Below are 17,461 nucleotides of genomic sequence, written 5' to 3' on the forward strand. Positions count from 1 at the left end.
TATTCATTCCCTCTTTATACCTCTCTGGATTTCTTTAATTCTTTATTATAATATAATATAAGAGTCAGACGAGTCATCGTTACATCTATCTCATCATTTATCATTTATTATTCATCGTTCATTACTATCGTCTAAATATTATATTTTCCATTTCCTATTTCCTATTTCCTATTTCCTATTTTTACTCATACTAAATGCTCTTGAGCTGAATCGCGGATGTATTATGGAGTTTCTTTTTAATAGGTAGAGTGGAATACGTAGGTATATTTGTATTTGTATTATTACTGTAACCATTACTATCACTATCATCATCCCAAATACTCAACATATATTTACCATCATTCACCATCATCTCCATCCCCCTCCCTCCACAATCCCCTCACCCCCACCCCCATGCCCAATCCTCCTCGCCGTTTAAAATCTAAACATCCCAGCACCTCTCTCTCTTCTTCTCTCTTCCTTTCCAATCCCCTCCAATCTGACCTCCGATTTCCCATCTCTGCTGACGCCATGCCATCCCTCCGGTACGGACCCTTCCTTTCCCCGTCATGTCGTCAAATTCGTCACATCCGATCCTATCCCATCCTTACTATAAATACACACACACACACACACACACACACATGTAAGATTCCACACCCCCCTTCTCCAAATGTTAACCACGCGACCTAGTTACCCCTGAGTTTGGGTTACTTCGCCGGGTGGGATTTTGCTGGCTGAGGGTTGATTTAGGTAGGTAGGTATGTATTTGGAGATTGAGGATTTTTGATCGTGTGAGATGGGATTTTATGGGTTGATTTGATCTTGTGAGATGGGGGATTGAGGAATGGATGGAAATTGTTTATTATTTGATTATTGTTTAATTACTATTTATACTACCTACCTAATGTCTCCTACTATTTCTTGAAAATAAGTAAGAAAGATGACAGACGATGCTTAGCTACCTAATGAAATGAACGATGAGATGAGATGAGATAAGATGGATTGTGATGATGACAATGATAGCGTGGGGTAAGTGTACAAAATGTAGACCAAAGATAGATGGTATTTCTGGAAGGATGATCGAAAAACTCGTGATATGAAGATGTTTCAGGATTATAATTGTATGTGATATAGGACTGATGAACGGATGGACGGGTGGTAAGAAAGGTAAGCTGTGCACTATGTAGGCAGATATCGATGATCAAATTATCAGTCACGCAACGCAACGCAAGCGCAACGCTACCTCCTTTCTTTCCCCACGTTCGGTAACCCACCCCATTATTACTAGGTACCCAGATATTATTCATTGATTCAGCCTTCGGCTTTCATACTATAGAAATGATATAAAATAAATTGTATCTGCCTTATACCACACATATTCACACATATTCTAGGGTTACCTATCACTCAGCTCAGCTCGGCATACAGTAGAGTATACCACCTAGGTATCTAAAACAAAGTAGCAATCCACCTTACCAGTCCATCATATCTTGATTATCAACCGGCTTGGTATGTACATCTCAATCCCACAAGGCACAGCTCCTTTCCGTGAGTACCTAGACATCTGTAGACTATCTACTTACCTACATAATCCCATTCCGAAGTTTGAGATCCGAGATATGGTTGTCCAACAAGTTCAAAACCTTTGCTTGTCCCCTGATATCTACCGTATACTCACTCATAACCTATAAACATACACGTCAATAATCCATCTCGTGACTCCAGCACCAACAGTAAATCTGCACTTCGAGAAGAAAAATACCCATCTCCCTGTCTTGAATTAAATAAAGTATACCCAGTTCCTTTCAAGTAAGTGAGTCCTACTGTCTGTCTGTCTGTCTGTCTGCACACACATACCTAGTATCCCAACCCCAACAACACGGCGCGTAACTAACTTAAATCTTACAAGCGCACGAAACGGAACAATTCTATTTACAAAGAAATTTGTATTTCTAGCTGTGAGATAAAAGCTCATGATTAATTAATCAATTCTTATTTCTCAGCCCCGTGGAGAATGAAGTGTTCAAGATAAATTCGATTTGATGGAATCATTGGTTATTTATTCGTTGTTATATTTCATTTTAAGAATGGGATGGGATGGGATAGGATCTCGCTTGGGAGGGGGAGGGGGACTTGGAATAATATGTGTTGTGTAGATATTCAGATATCACCTATTTTGTATGTACGGAAGAATTATTCATAGATGGGTTGGTGAATAAAGAGCAGAAAGGAAAAATCGATGAATAAACACACGAATAAATTATATTATTAATTCAAGAGCAAGAAGTAATATTTATTTTATTCTTGTTTATTTTTGTTGATTATATTTCATTTATTCGCGATACTCACTCTGTACGCCGTGCAGCGCCCATTTTTGAAAACAGGTACCTATGTATACTATGTGTATGTACAGCTGATCCTCAATATCTTCCAAGAAAAAACAACAACGTGTGTTGTGCATGCATGCATAACGGCGGTGAAAGAAAGATCTGGAAGTCATGGAAGGAAGGAAGGGAATTCTAGATGTGATGGTAGATACATTCATCTAGAATATACATACATAGGTACATACATACATATATACGAAAAGTGGCGGGATGGATGAAAATTGATTTTTCTCATTGGTTGGATATTTTGGGGGGATTTTTTTTGATTTGGGAGAGAAATGAGTGATGGGTGGTGAGGGGGAATGTGAAGAAAGATTGGTTGGGCTGACTTTTCACATATCCTCCGTATCTACCTAGTGATATATTAACGGCGCGCTTATGAGTGAAGGGAAGAGGGCGCTTGCTTATGGTGTGAAGAAGATGGTGTGGTGCATAAAGATGAGGGAGAGATGGGATTGATTGATAGGAGAAGGAGAAGGAGAATGGGGACCTGAGTTGAATTTGGGAGGGAATTAATGGTTTATTAATTGAATATTATTTTATTGTGATTGTTATTTTTTGAAGTGAATTTGTAGAAGTTGTTGTTCTTGTTGTCGCTATTTCTCACAATGTTGACGTGGGATGACCCCCTGTCGCTTGCTCGTTTGCAGGCTCTAAAATCCTGGTCTAAGATACTGTGTGTATGTAAACTGTAGTCTGTTTACTTTGCTTTGTCTACAAATGTACACTGTGATCTTGAAACTCTATTTCCTCACAATTCATATATATCCATATCATATCTAATAATGTAGAGAATTTCCTCACCAAAAAGGAATCCCGATCCCATACAATCGGCACAGAAATTAAACTCCGACCCAAAATATATAGTTTAGAACTAACTGTAGGTACCATCACTATCTCATATCTACAAATCTTAATCTAACCTAACTCTTTTCTTCCGTGGACGGTCTTTCCTTTCGTCATGAATTCACGGGCTGGAGCAGTATTTGAGATTCGTGATATTGAGAACGGATTAGCATAAAATGAAAAGCCGACTCTAATGCTAAATACCGACATCAGTATTAAGATATGCAAGCATAAGAAAACTTATGCAGTAATAGCTTTGACACTAAATATATATTCCAAGATCCAAATCGTTACTATTATAGACCGTACATGATGAATGAATTGTTCTTTTGTTCTAGAAGGAATTACATGAAGTCTATTCTTTCCTCTTCCTTTCCAGAGAAGTCATTTGAAGCGAAATGTGGAAGTCAACTTATTCATTGTACAGATTTGTACATACAGCGTACATGTTGTTCCTAGATCTATCTAACTTCTGAAACGGCGACATCCGTCACTAGAACCAAAGAAGAAGATACGAAGTTGACGAATATCCTCATCCATTCGTTGTATTTTCCTCATGTAAAAATAGGGGATAGACTCGTCATGACTACCCTACCTCATTAACTCGTAAGCACAGACCACTGTGGAAAAAATCAATAATATTACACCAAATATGAAAAATTTATTCTTCACGGCCCTATTAATTATCGTCTTTATATAATCATTGCATTTTTTGCGGTAAAAGATCCACTTAGTAGTCGCAGAGACGACACCGTCGAGAAAAAAAAGAGTTAGTCAGGGTGAATGCATGGTTGATAGCTTAAGTGTTGGTAGGGCTGGAAATGTAGACGGCGATGCAGATGTAAGGACAACGGTATGTAAGGTCAGTCGATACTAAATAACGCCCTGAAACTTCGTATGTGTGCCAGCAAAACGGTTGAGAGGACAATAGGTGGATGAAGATGCCAACAACGATGTCCAACGAACATGTAACTATTTACGAACGAGCTTACAATTGAGACTTTTCCACAAAGTGGAGTTGCACCGGTAGGTATGTGTGTGTGCGTGTGTGTCTAGGTATGCATGTACACGAACCAACCAACATGCAGATGTATATTTAAAATCTAGAAGATAAAAAATTGGTAAATCCTTTTTGCGATGTTGCATTAGGCAGTTTACTAACGTGTAGACGAAGTGGAGATGGTGATATTCAGGGTACTTTTGGCCATGCTCGGTAAAATTGAAGGAGGTGATAATCTTCAAATTTCTGCTTCTGCATTATAATAATACACATATCGGCGTTTCTGAGACCTGGTTACTATTCGCCCACCGAGTAGAATATATGTGTATGTAACCAACGGTCATAATGCTTAGTCGATCGAAAATCTATCCATTCGGATGCCTTCAAAAATCACATAAGTGACACAAGGCTGACAGCGTGTGATGTGAAAGAAATGAAATCGACCTCCTCATTCATCATCCTTCATCAATTTTTGATATCACACACGCATTGGTATTTCCACGACCTAATCACTGGAGTCTCCAAATGTCAGATTGATGGAGGGTGCCCCAAGAATCCGGAATTCCCCAGCTGGAAACCAAGCGATCAGCTCCAATTCTCCAGATGATCATCCCAATTTTTTCACAGATCTCACATTCTCAAACTCGCTTCGGACAATTGGAATCCACCACTCCACTATCCAGTTCTCGTAAACTGGATCCCTTTTTCCAAAAAAAATTGTACGAAGTACACATACACTCAACCGCCTCTCCATTTTTTCTCAACGTGATTTCTACATTCTCCTTCCTTGTCTTTTAGGTGGATTTTTCATTGGGCTTGCCGGGAACTAGAATTTAGATCTTCTAGTTCAGGAGATCCAGATGTTTAGCTTAGCGTTCTCATTGATCATTTGTACTGCTGGTGACATGATAGGACAATTGACTTTATTGGTTTTTGAATTCCCACTTATCTGGATGCTTTGTAAAAATTACCCCACCATGCAAGTCACACGCTTGACTCTATGGCTCTAGTGGTGTTGTGTCACTAGCGTGCACCGCCTATGCAAGACCAGCATGCATAAGGAGTAAAGTCAAGCCGAAGCATAACCGCACATTGGGTTTGGGCCTTTTAATAAAAAAGTCACATGAGGCGACTTTTTTTTTCTTCCAAAATTCCATTGTCGAGATGACAATTAACTTTTTTCGGTCGCTGTGGTAACCTTATCGATGCGCTCCACTTGGGCAATTCGGAAACGACCGGGCGCAATCAGTGCAAAAGGTTTGTCGTCCATACAGATACATATCACATGCAACGCTCATGCATGTACCGAAACCCAAAACGGGAGTTTCCTCGTCTTGAGAGGAGAAAATGCTGTCTGCTGCAGTCTCTCGCGGCGAAATTCCTCAAGTGGGGCGCACCGAAAAATTCGACCGAATGTGCTTTTGAAGTTGGCAGTTTCCTCTCATATGGTGTGCACGAAAATGTGTCAAGATGAGAAGAGGGATGAGTCATGACCATGCCAATGGGTTCTCATTCATGGGCGGAAAAGAGGAGCTCATGTTCATCAGGGGTAATGGACGTTGTAACAAACAGGTATACCAGTGAGGGTCTCGGTCCGACGGTTGACAATTCCACCACGATTGATATTGCGGCTCGGGGGCTTTGCAGGGTCGAAAAACTTCCAACAGACCAGAAGACAAAAAATCAATGATGTCAATGTACCAAGACTGGAGTTGGGATGCTTGCCAAGATCCGACATATCTAAAGATACCGGTATTTGAAAAGCGATGTCCTCCTTCTAGAAGATGTATGCATGCGAGTGTATGAATTCAAGTGTAAACTCAAAAATATATTCCACTTATGTGGTATGTTGGTTTGTGAATATTTTGATTGGTTGCTCCAATTTTTGTCATGTGCGGAGGATCAAGGAGTCGAGTTTGGACAGGAGGTATGGGAAAAGGTGTTCAAATGCTCATGCACCCCGTGTCATTGAACTCTGTAAAACCTTTTGCCGTTGGAAGAGTCGTGGTTGTGTTTGATTCGAATGTTAGTGAAGAAAAGCCGGTTTGACACTTATGATAATTGTCCGAACGAATCAAAATATTCAATTGAATATTTTTATTTTTATTTCCTCTTCTCAAAATAAACTTAACACCGAAACGCTGACTCGAGAATCACACTTGTCAAAGCATTCAGAGTTTTCTAGCTTCCGTCTTGACTCTGAGTAAGAGTAGAGTTTCGCTAATGTAATCTGGGGTTTGGTGCTTGACCATGACAATGTTGCCTGGTGTCTGATTGTTGCCTTTCGATGTTCTTTTGGCCAGTCATAAGATTTGAATTTTGAATGGCACTTGAAGTTTTAAGATTCGTGATATCGGCATTGAGTAATAGTCTAAGAAAGTCATTCTACGAGTTAAGGAGTTTTCCGCTTAGTAAATGCAGGTCCTGGTGTAATAGGGTTTTCGTCGGCTCAAGTTGAACCCGCGTGCTGAACTCTATCTTCGTGATGAAAGTTTAGATGCGTGTTTCGCATTGAAAGTTCACACACGAGATTTAATTCTCAGTAACACACCGTGTTTATAATTCATTTGGTGAATTAGGTTGCTCTCACTTAGAGAACCCAAAAATAAACTTCAGGTCGGTAGGTGGTGGAATACGCAATACCTGCGCCATTCGTTCATTTGATACATTATTGACAAATGCCGAATATTCATATCCAATTGTTTTATGTTTCCATCAATTTGCTTTTTCGAAACGTTAGTTGATTACAGTTAAAATCAATTAGCCTGGTTTGCGGAAATTGAACTCACCAAATGAACATGGTAGACGACATCAATTTTTAATTCCGCTTCTTTATTCCACCGGCACGTTCAATTTAAGTTATATATCCCCTCGCCCGTCTTCATTGGCAGAAGAGAATGACAAAAATTCAACACGCCAAGCTTTTATTCCGAGGGTAAAGATTTAAGGAGATAATTGACGCCAGCGAATCATGCTCAAAGCATTGACGACAATTTGGTGGTTTCTATGCTCATGTGATAGATAACGAAATTAAAGACAAGACGTAGGAAATTCTTGGAGCAGCTAGAAATCTTGGTTCGGTACGAATTATTAGATGCAGCCGTATGAGCGAAGACAATTATCAATTGCTAGTCTGACTTCAGAATTCATCTCAACTCGAGGGATGGGCTTGGTGATATTAGGAAGAGCTAATGAGCTTCAATGCACAAGACACACACCGTAAAGATATTAGCAGAGATATGACTGCGGGGTTTAGTTCACCTGATCAAGTGACAGCTATACTTTACAGATCTTCCCACGCTCGCCACGTTTAATGCAAGTCACCTTTGCATCGTTTACAAAATAAGCGAGAATCTTTCCGAGGGGAAGAAGCATTCGTGCACGTCAATACATTTCTACCCCTCATACATCAATAGAGTATCTCGTATGCATCAATCAAAAGTTAGAAAAACCGGGATATGGCGACATCGTGCACTTTGACAATCTTAGCGATGCGGATAAAGGTTTATTTCTTGGGTGATACGAGATCTCCGCACATGTAAAAATCCCATTCTTTCCTCATCTCGTCTTGTCCCTATGCCATGCTTTGGTATAATAAGCTTTATATAAGGTTTTGTTGCAGATTTGTATCCGCGTGATAGTATTCGTGGGGAATGGAGAACGCGGGGTTCTTGCATAGGAGTAAAGTATCGATGATAACAGACGATGAAATGATATTTCTCTTTTGCAAGTCCATCTAATTAATTAGTATGAGAATATTTCGGAGTGTTGATTAAAGTTTTCATAAAGTAATTATTAGTCGTCTGCTTTATGTATGTCCTGTCTCACTTTACATTGATATCGGGAATCTACAAACTCAAATTTGATGTCTGAGATCTTGGCTCCACTGTTAAGATGGATGAGAATAGTTGGATTGTGAAAAGATGGACATGTCAGAGTTGCATCCATGTGATACGGGATTTTCTGCATTAGTGTGCTTTTGTTATGTTTGGGTTTGGAATGGTGATGGGAAAGAGTGATCTGCTTGCTGAGAGAAAGGTCGTTAGAGACAGAAATGTGGACGAGTCTGGACTAGCTTCTGGATTGGGTATATTGGAAGCTCATGAAGATCAAATGTACCTACAGGCTTTATGTATCTTTTTTATATTAACAGATGAATATCGAAGGGAGAAAACGAATTAGCCCCCCCCAGAATGGGCAGAAGTCGGGAAGGGAAGAAAAAGGATGCCAAATCTTGGCTCCTATCTTTTAGCTTAAATGATACCCCAATTTTAGAAGTTTTTGCTATCTTGGAAATCAAGAGGATGTAAGAAGAAAATGAATATTCACAGTTCATACACTGTTCGTGTGACTACTAATTTAGGAGGAAAGAGTCAGGTGACAAGAGATGGGATCGGATGGAGTTTGACTACGAGTGAGAATACTAGATACCTAGTGTGCGTTGAGATGGATCGAAACTTGGAAGTTTATGATATTAATGTACCGATGCGTGATTTGAAAGAATTATGAAAGCTGCAATGGGTATGAAGAGCACAACTTCAAAAGAAGAACAAGAAATCTGGAGATAATCGAAAAAGAAAAGATGAGAAGGGAAGAAATGTAAGAATCAGTAATTTTGGTAGAATGAATTATACGTGTACGCCAGTAAAGAAGTAACACCGCAGATCTCAATTCCATAATCATCATCTCCCCTCCTCGCCCCTCCCCTCTCACCAACCCCCAATCAAACCATCAACCCCCTCTAATGCCCCCCCGCCTTCCCCCTAAACCCCCACCTCATCTGATGCGCCACCATAATCCTAATTCCCAACTCCTCCGCCCACTCCCACACCAATCCCGGATTTTTCTGAAACCCCCTCGCTACAATCACCAAATCTAATTCCGTCCCTTTCCCCGCTCCCTCCTCATCCACATCCACATCTACACCCCTCTCCCCACCCCTCCCACTCAACAACCCCTCCGCCTGCCTCCCACTCCCAATCATCCCCACCGTCCCAACCAACATCCTCTCCCCAACAGCCCTCTTAATCTCCTTCGCAAACGGCGCCTGATACCCCGGCCCCGCCGTAATCTTCTGCCTCGGATGATTCGCCCCCGAAGAAACATCCATCAAATCCACTCCCCTATCCGCCAATAACCCCGCCAATCTCGCCGAATCTGCCACCGTCCAACTCTCCTCCTCAAACCCCTCATAATCCAACCAATCCGTCGCGCTAATCCGCACAAAAAGCGGCATTCCCTCGGGAATAATACTTCGCGTGAGTTCCACAATCTCAAGCGTGAGACGAATGCGATTTTCAAAACTCCCTCCATACTCATCATTTCGTTTATTGGAAACCGGAGACACGAATTCGTGAAGCAGATACCCATGCGCATTATGGATTTCAATAACATCGAATCCAGCTCTCAGTGCGCGTTTGACAGAAGCGGCCCATGCATCTTTAAATTCTCGGATATCTTCGAGTGTCATGGCAGAAGGCGTGCAATGATGTTCGTCAAAGGGAAGAGCGCTTGGCCCTTTGACTTTGCTGGGCCATCCGCCTGCGGCCTCTGTGGCGATGGCGGCGCGATCGAGCCATGGGGCTACCATGCTTGCTTTTCTGCCGGCGTGGCCCAATTGAATTCCGATTAATTGGCCCTGGGAATGTGCGAATTGCACAACTTCTTTTAGCTTGTCGCCTTGAGAATCTAACCATAATCCGCTGTCTTCAGGAGTAATTCTTCCTTCGGGTAAAACGGCGGTAGCTTCTACCATTGAGAGACCTGGGCCCCGGGAGATAATGCCGCCTAGATGAGCCATGTGCCAGGGAGTAAAGTGGCCGTTGGAAGCGGAGTATTGACACATTGGAGAGAGCATGATACGGTTTTGGAGAGTGAGAGAGCGGATTTTGAGAGGGGTGAAGAGTTTGGGTGTTGAAGGGCTGGGATGGAGGGCTGTGCCTGAAGGAGGACTTTGGAGAGGGGTGTAGAAGGGGACCTAGATGATGTCAATGATTTGTATTTTTGAGAGAGCATTGGAGAACGTACACCAGGTGCAGGTGTGTTGAGAAGACCTGGTCGAGGAGTACTAGTACCACATTGAACACCATGTTGGGGATGAGGCGTTGACGTTGACATTGTCGTTTACTACTATTGTACTTTGTAACGTTATGATTGAAAACTAAACAGATTGAACTGTATATGTCTATTGCAAAACAGTGAGGACTTTCTCAATCTTAAATATTCACTCCATACAAAGAAGCATTTCTCCCCGCACCTACATGATACATCGTCGCATGACATCATGCCAACCTTCCATGCATGCTCCAGACTTTGATGAATAACAAACTCGCATTCTGTTTGAGATCCCTTTTCGGTATCGTACATCTCTAGTCTACCAAAATGCCTCCTAACATATCTCTACTATTTGTTGGATTTAATTCATCGTACCACAGCTGTAAACAATCGGGATTGATTGGAGAGATTTCGACCATTCCGGTATGTTGTATTGAGGGTTAGTAATCTTGCTGCAGTGACCAATACTTTTTGATGAAAGGAGAAAAGGCTGTTATGGAAATAGTAAATTGACTTGGCATCTTCCCGTGGGATCCCCGATACATTCCTGTGCTACCGAGCCGAGTATTGTCCGACATACACATTGAAAACGATTAGGACTCTACATTCCGAGCATTTGGGCACGATGTTTTCGGAGAATGAAATTAAATTAACCAAGATGCATTTTGATCTATGATCTGAACCATTCTCTTTTAGATCATCACGGAGAGCGGTGAGTAGAAACCTTGAGTAAGAACGCCATAGTATTAATTGTAAATTCCTTTGAATACACAAATCCCATCAATCCATTACATGATGACTTCATTGGAAACATCCTATTTTTGTTAGTAAAAATACGAGAGTACCACGGAATAGAAAAACGTACCCTCTTCAACTCCTTGAATGGCAAACAGACACAGTTCTGCACACGAACTTCATCACCAACTCCACACTCCTTACCCAAGATCGTAATACTTTGAACCTTGACACCATTCTTGATGATGCTGGTAGTATGGCTATTAGCTGGTGTAGGAGTTCCCTCAACACGAGCCCAAGCACCGACTCTACTGTTCCATCCAATAATTGAGTAGAGAACACAAGCGTCATGCTTAATTTCAGCATCTTCCAAGACAATAGACTCCTTTACTCTGACACCAGGGCCAATAACAGCACGAGGACCGATTGAAACATTAGGTCCAAGTTTGGCGGTTGGGTCGACATGTGCAGTTGGATGAATGAATACTGGTCCGAGGATATTGGCAGATGGTTTGGCCAATTCCTTAGAACCAGTTTGCGATGCCTTCTGGAGGTATAAGGCATTAGCTGGAATAGCTGAGCCAGCGGTTTTGATTTGTCTCCAGAAATCCTTGGTCTCATGAACGAAGAATTGTTTGCTGTCGGCAAGATCACTCAAAATATCTTGTTCCAATCTAAGAACTTCATTCTTTTGTACATCTTCATCATCTTGGAAGAATGAGGAGTCGAGGTTCTCGGAGGATGGGTAGGAAACAAGTCGTGGACGGTCGGTACGGCGCTTGATGGCAGTTCTGATGGAAGGGAAGATACATTCGGTTGCGAAGAGATAAACACCGCAGTTGATCAAGTTCGAGATGTGCGATTCTGGCTTCTCAACATAATGAAGAACTCGGCGGGAGTGCGAATCGGAAACGATGCAACCGAAGTTGCTAGCAGCATCTTCACTGACGCGGGTACCAAGAATGACAGCTTCAGCATCTCTGTCTTCGAATAACTTAAGCATATCATTCAATGGGAATGAACAGCAGACATCTGCGTTAAGAACGAAGAAACGTTCTGGCCGTCCCTTGAGGATAGCATCTCTGAAATGGTATAAACCTCCAGCAGTTCCCAAAGCTTGGTATTCTCTAAGGTAAACGATCTTAATTTGAGGGAATTCGTGTGCGGCATCCTTGATGAAATCGCGGAAAACGGATTCGTCGTAGTAACCGATCATGCATACTTCTTCAATGGAGGGGACTTTTGCGATGGCGGTCAGACAGTGCCAGACGATGGGATGACCAGCAACTTCGAAGAGTGGCTATAGGTAATGAGAGTCAGTCAAGCATCGAAAGAAAAGGATATAATTGTATATACCTTTGGAAGATCCAAGGACAATGGTCTAAAGCGGGTTCCTCTGGATGGTCCACCAACCTAGTAGCCTCATCGTCAGCCTTCTTCCTTGCGCATTTGCACACTTTCATGAATATAGAATTACCAGAATGACAGCCTTTGTTGCTGCTTGAGCAGCACTACCTGGTCTTGCTCTATGAGGGATCTGTAAGGACATTTTGAATGATTGAAGTGTTGAGGATATTTCTTTTATGGATGTTTTTCATATAATTCTGCAAAATTAACAAGAACATGAACATGAACACCTGGCATTGGTTCTAGAGCTGTGGAATTTCAATAATATGGCTTGTTCCGTTGGAATCAGGGGCCTCAATGGTCCGTGCACGTGCATATAACACATAAAACATACACAAGTCACGTGAAGATAAGAGGATAAGCCAGCTAGTACGCAGCTCGTGACTCCACTTTCTTTCCCCTCATTCCAGCCCAGCGATATATTTCACTTCAATCAGACTTCAAGTCTAAGAATTATTATTATCATACCTCACTCACAACATTCAACCATGAGACTCGATCATACAGCTACAGGAAAGAGAGCTTCTCGTTCGGTCAATGTGAGAAGCCGAGTCAAAGAAGCAAATTCAAGAATCTCAGCCACCACAATCCATTCCATTGGATAGGCGCATCACATCAACATGGATCAAGACTCAACTACCCGTTACCGCGGGGTGATTAGAGTGAAGTCTGTCAATTTTGAGTCCAAACATCACTCAAATCTGCTTGAATTCCCCAAACTGGCAGTGAGTACAGGATCAAGGTCTATCCAAATGGTACAGCTGCATATCTGGAGTTCTATCAGATTATCTAGTGTTTGTGAAATTAGTTTGGCCATTCTTTGCAATTTGGTAGGTATCTATCAGTCTTGATAGGGAGGGCCATATAAATCTGATAGTCGTCTGAAATATACCAAAGTGATATCAAACAAAAACAAAACAAAACAAAGATATAGAATTGAGGTTATTCAGCTTTCTCTCATCGCCGATTCCTAAGCCTTTCCTTCCAATTTATCATTCACTCTCATATTCTTTTGTCTCTCATTCGATGGAATTTACTTGCCCTCAAGACCATATGTAAACACTTTACGCGGTCACGCTCGCGTATTCTGAGAATATTTGATTCCTTCTATTTTCCTTTCACCATCAACTTTTTCTCTATCCAATCTTCTTGTCCCTTGTATTAAGTCCTCGTCGACTTCTGCAAAGCTACTTGCAGAAACCTCGAACTTAATCGCCATTATTCTACTTCTGTATACAATTCCAAGTTGCTGCCTTGCAACAATCTTCTCCCGCAGTTCTCACAGCGCTCTGCTGGCTGGTTGGAACGATCTTAAATCTCATAGAAGAGTCTTCTGCCTTTGTTTTATCAAACCAAGATCCCATTTGATACTTCTAGCTCTTACTCTTGCACGGTATGGTATTCCGACTTTCAATCTTCACATGTATGGAATGCAGCGCACCACGATCTTAAAACTTCGCATGCCTTTAAGTTTATCGATCTATGCAGTAGCTGATACATAATTGATGTAGGATAACACTACCAAAATTTGTATAATCTATCCTCATCATGGCTTATCGGGTGCCCAGAAATCGGAAAGAGAACTTCACTCCCACGAACGGCCAATTGTCAATTTCTTCAAGCACAAAACTCCCACCAGGTCCTTGGGCAGTCAAGAAGGAAAGACCGGCCACTAAAGATCTACAAGGCACTGTAGAGTCTCAAGCTCAATTAGAACAGCCTAGATCTGATCCGGATCATCATTTTGACAACAGTGAGAGCTAGATTATCCATATGCTTCATTGTACATTAGCTAATCGCCAATGATTCACAGGATACTCAACCGATTTCCACTACATCGCCGATCAGAAAGACAGAAGCGAATCCGCAACTATCAACATGGAGAACGGCGATGGTATCAAGCGAATCGGCGAGCTTCCCCAAAAGCTGATTGATCATATCAATAAGCTGGGAAAATTCGACCTTTCGCATGTTGTCAGCCTTGCCAGGCTGATACTTATTGGAGACCAGAGTGCTGGAAAATCTTCCTTGATGTGTGCCTTAGCAGGAATACATGTACCTCGTGACAAGGGTTGCTGCACTAGATGTCCTGCCAATATTACTACATCACCATCGGCGGACTGGTCATGCACTATCTCACTCGTACAAGATTATAGGTACGACGCGAAAAAAGGACAACGGGTGACAATTAAGGATATCAATAAGAATCAACCATTTCCACCTTGGGTAAGACAAGAGCGGGTTCAGGTCGAGTTCGCTCGACTTACGGAGAAGTTAGAACTCGCGAATTACATGAGATGGGCCCAAATCGCTCTACTCAACCATAACCAGGATTACAGGCAGTTTATACCTGGCACTGGTGCAAGAGCTCTGGCAGATAACACTGATATTGAGGCTAAGATAACTCCTAATGTTGTCAAAGTTGACATATTTGGACCCGAGCTCCCTGCTCTCTCATTCTATGATTTGCCTGGTATCATTTCCAATATGCCAAACCCAGAAGAGAAATATTTGGTTGATGTCTTCGAAAACCTTGCAATAAAGTAAGTAAATTTGCTTCTTTTCAATTCGCTTCTCTGTGAATTTTGCAATCACACTGACACTCTACAGATATATCAAGGAACCAAATACTTTGATCATATTTGCAATGAGTATGACCGTTGATCCGGTATTGTCGAGAGCCAAAAAGGTCATCGAAGATTTGGATGCTACGAAACGTTGTGTCGGAGTATTGACGAAGCCAGATACTCTTGCAGATAAAACAGGTAACGCAGACTTCGAGAACATTCTGAGAGGAAAGGAACATCGACTGGGATATGGCTGGTTAGTTGCCAGACAGCCTGGGCCAGAATTTCGAGCGGACGAATCGAAGTATCATGAAGAAGCTCGCAAAGAAGAGGAAGAGTTCTTTAGATGTGATCCACTGTGGAATGGCGCCTGGTCCGAATTTAAAAATAAATGTGGTACTAGTCGAATCCAAACTGTGCTCTCTGAGCTCCTCGTGACTTCTATTAAGGAAGAGTTAGTATTTGAATGCCTTTTCTTCTCTGACGTTATCTAACACCTTACATAGCATTCCTGATATCAAGAAGAAGGTTAGCGCGCATAGAGCTAAGATCACCGAAGATCTTCGGAACCTTCCAGAGTTGCCCGACCAAAATGTTCAACTTGAGGTTCAGCGACTGTTACAAAACTTCAGCCGAGAAGTGAAGGGCCTTATGACCAGTGAGCATACTGACACCAACTTCCATGGGAATTGGACCAAGCTTTCTCAAAACTTCCACAAGTTGTTGCTACACATCAAGCCGATGATCATCTGTTCGCATCCATCAGATACCTACCAGATTCCTGTCATTAGTGTGGACGACAGTGATGACGAGGAACCAGGAACTGTCCCTGCCCCTGATACATCTGGTAAGAAGCGCAAATACCCAAATATCACTAAAGATCAATCCTTTGAGCAAGATGGGAGGAACTCAGAAAATGTGACCCCCGTTTCTAAACTAAGATTCAAATCAGAAGCACCGAGTCCAAGAACTCCCAGACCAATTCGCAATGCTAGAAATTTACCAAATAAGTTCAAAGGCACTGTTTTCGAAAGGCATGCTGAGCTTGGCAAAGGTTTCGCATCCATTGGCGATATTCAGAAAGAGATGTTGAATAGCAGCCTAGGTCTGCCAAAAATAGTAGACCCGAGAATTCACCAGGCTTATTGTAGAAAGGCCGTGAGTGTGTGGAAAGATCCTTACACAGATTTACTTTTTGCTGCGACGAAGCTGCTCCGTTCTGCTGTTCACACTGTTGTGGAGAGAAATCTAGGCATATACCAGCAAACCATTTTGTACAAGGATTCGAAGATATTAGTTGATAGGTGGATTGATGATCTCTGTAAGCAGCAACTTTCTGCAATTGAGAATCTATATCAGACCGAAATCTATCGCCCGTTCACCTTGCTTGGAGATGCTATCAACGAAAGCAAGAAAGTTGAGCTACAGAAGCTCCAGCAAGGCCGCCACAAGCATCGTGCTAGCTGTCTGGTTGATAAACAGTTGAGTCTTGGCCTCAAGAAGATAAAAGCTGAAAAGCAATCTCCTGAATACATTAATGCGAGACAAGCACTTGTGGAAGCTGTTAAGAATGAAGATTTAGATAGAGATCCTTTCGAAGTGCAACTTGATGTTGCGGCCTATGTCCGTGGCTATTATGTTGTTGCCGCCAACAGATTTGCGGATAGTGTTTGTATCAGCATAAATAATTGTTACTTTCGCAATGTAGTGGAACAGGTTGAGAACTACCTCGAAATGCATCTTGGTACAAATGATCCTAGCAACGGTAAGTAAGCCCGCTATTCCGTATACCTTAGAGAAGCTCATATCAAAATTTAGGAAAGCAAAAAAGTCAAGACCTAATGCAGGAAGACAACAAAGTGGCTGAAGAACGTCGTCGACTACAGAGGGAGGTCAAAAACCTTGCAGACTTCGAGACGCAATTCATGAAACTTGTTGCGGACTGTAATGGCCGTGAAGTTGCTGAGTATAGTGATCCACGTCTTACATCCCCAGAAGAAGCTAATCGTTCAGAAACCCCAGAGAATGAGCAACCCAGATATCGCGGACAAAGCCCTGTTGAGGATATGATGAACCGACGCGCTGGTGTTTACGACTATGATGATGAGATGCGACAAGCGCAGAATAGAGGCAGACATTACGTCAATGATTCACTAGAGATTGACGAAGTTTGAATATATCGGGGATTCCTGCTCTGACCTCGTTGTCTGCGCCTCTTTTCTTTTGACTCCTCGATCTTCTGTTGTATGCTGTCAATACCTCGCTCCACTTCGCTTGATAACCACTCAATTTCTTATCTTCTTTTCACTTGCGGCCTACGCTGTCCGTTCTAGTACTTTTGCTTATTCAACATCGAGGTCCTCTTAATTATCCCGAGATAGATGAAGATGATTCAGTAACTGGTCGGTCACCCATTACGGACTGCATGACTTTTCCCTTCGCCACCATTTTGCTATCTTTTCTTTTCACAGCCACCTGGTCAC

General features: G+C 42.1%; 3 protein-coding genes across 3 annotated transcripts; 1 reads left to right on the forward strand and 2 right to left on the reverse strand.

Moving 5' to 3' along the window:
* Nucleotides 1-8,956: 8,956 nt before the first annotated feature.
* EAF02_001319 (uncharacterized protein) lies at nt 8,957-10,332 on the reverse strand (the record flags this gene model as incomplete). The annotated part of the gene is made up of 2 exons (XM_038897367.1): nt 8,957-10,192; nt 10,243-10,332. The coding sequence occupies 2 exons, from the start codon at nt 10,330-10,332 to the stop codon at nt 8,957-8,959; spliced, it is 1,326 nt and encodes a 441-aa protein (XP_038762342.1).
* A 358-nt stretch (nt 10,333-10,690) lies between these two features.
* On the reverse strand, nt 10,691-12,661 carry EAF02_001320 (uncharacterized protein). The gene is made up of 4 exons (XM_038897368.1): nt 12,482-12,661; nt 12,361-12,417; nt 11,135-12,304; nt 10,691-11,084 (listed from the first exon to the last, which is right to left on the reverse strand). The coding sequence occupies exons 1-4, from the start codon at nt 12,551-12,553 to the stop codon at nt 11,058-11,060; spliced, it is 1,326 nt and encodes a 441-aa protein (XP_038762343.1). The 5' UTR covers nt 12,554-12,661; the 3' UTR covers nt 10,691-11,057.
* Nucleotides 12,662-13,959: 1,298 nt separating this feature from the next.
* On the forward strand, nt 13,960-17,152 carry EAF02_001321 (uncharacterized protein; the record flags this gene model as incomplete). The annotated part of the gene is made up of 5 exons (XM_038897369.1): nt 13,960-14,164; nt 14,225-14,954; nt 15,022-15,432; nt 15,485-16,743; nt 16,797-17,152. The coding sequence occupies 5 exons, from the start codon at nt 13,960-13,962 to the stop codon at nt 17,150-17,152; spliced, it is 2,961 nt and encodes a 986-aa protein (XP_038762344.1).
* Nucleotides 17,153-17,461: the final 309 nt, after the last annotated feature.

This window comes from Botrytis sinoallii (assembly GCF_014898435.1).
Source record: "Botrytis sinoallii strain Bc 23 chromosome Unknown BSIN_002, whole genome shotgun sequence".
NCBI lineage: Eukaryota > Fungi > Ascomycota > Leotiomycetes > Helotiales > Sclerotiniaceae > Botrytis > Botrytis sinoallii.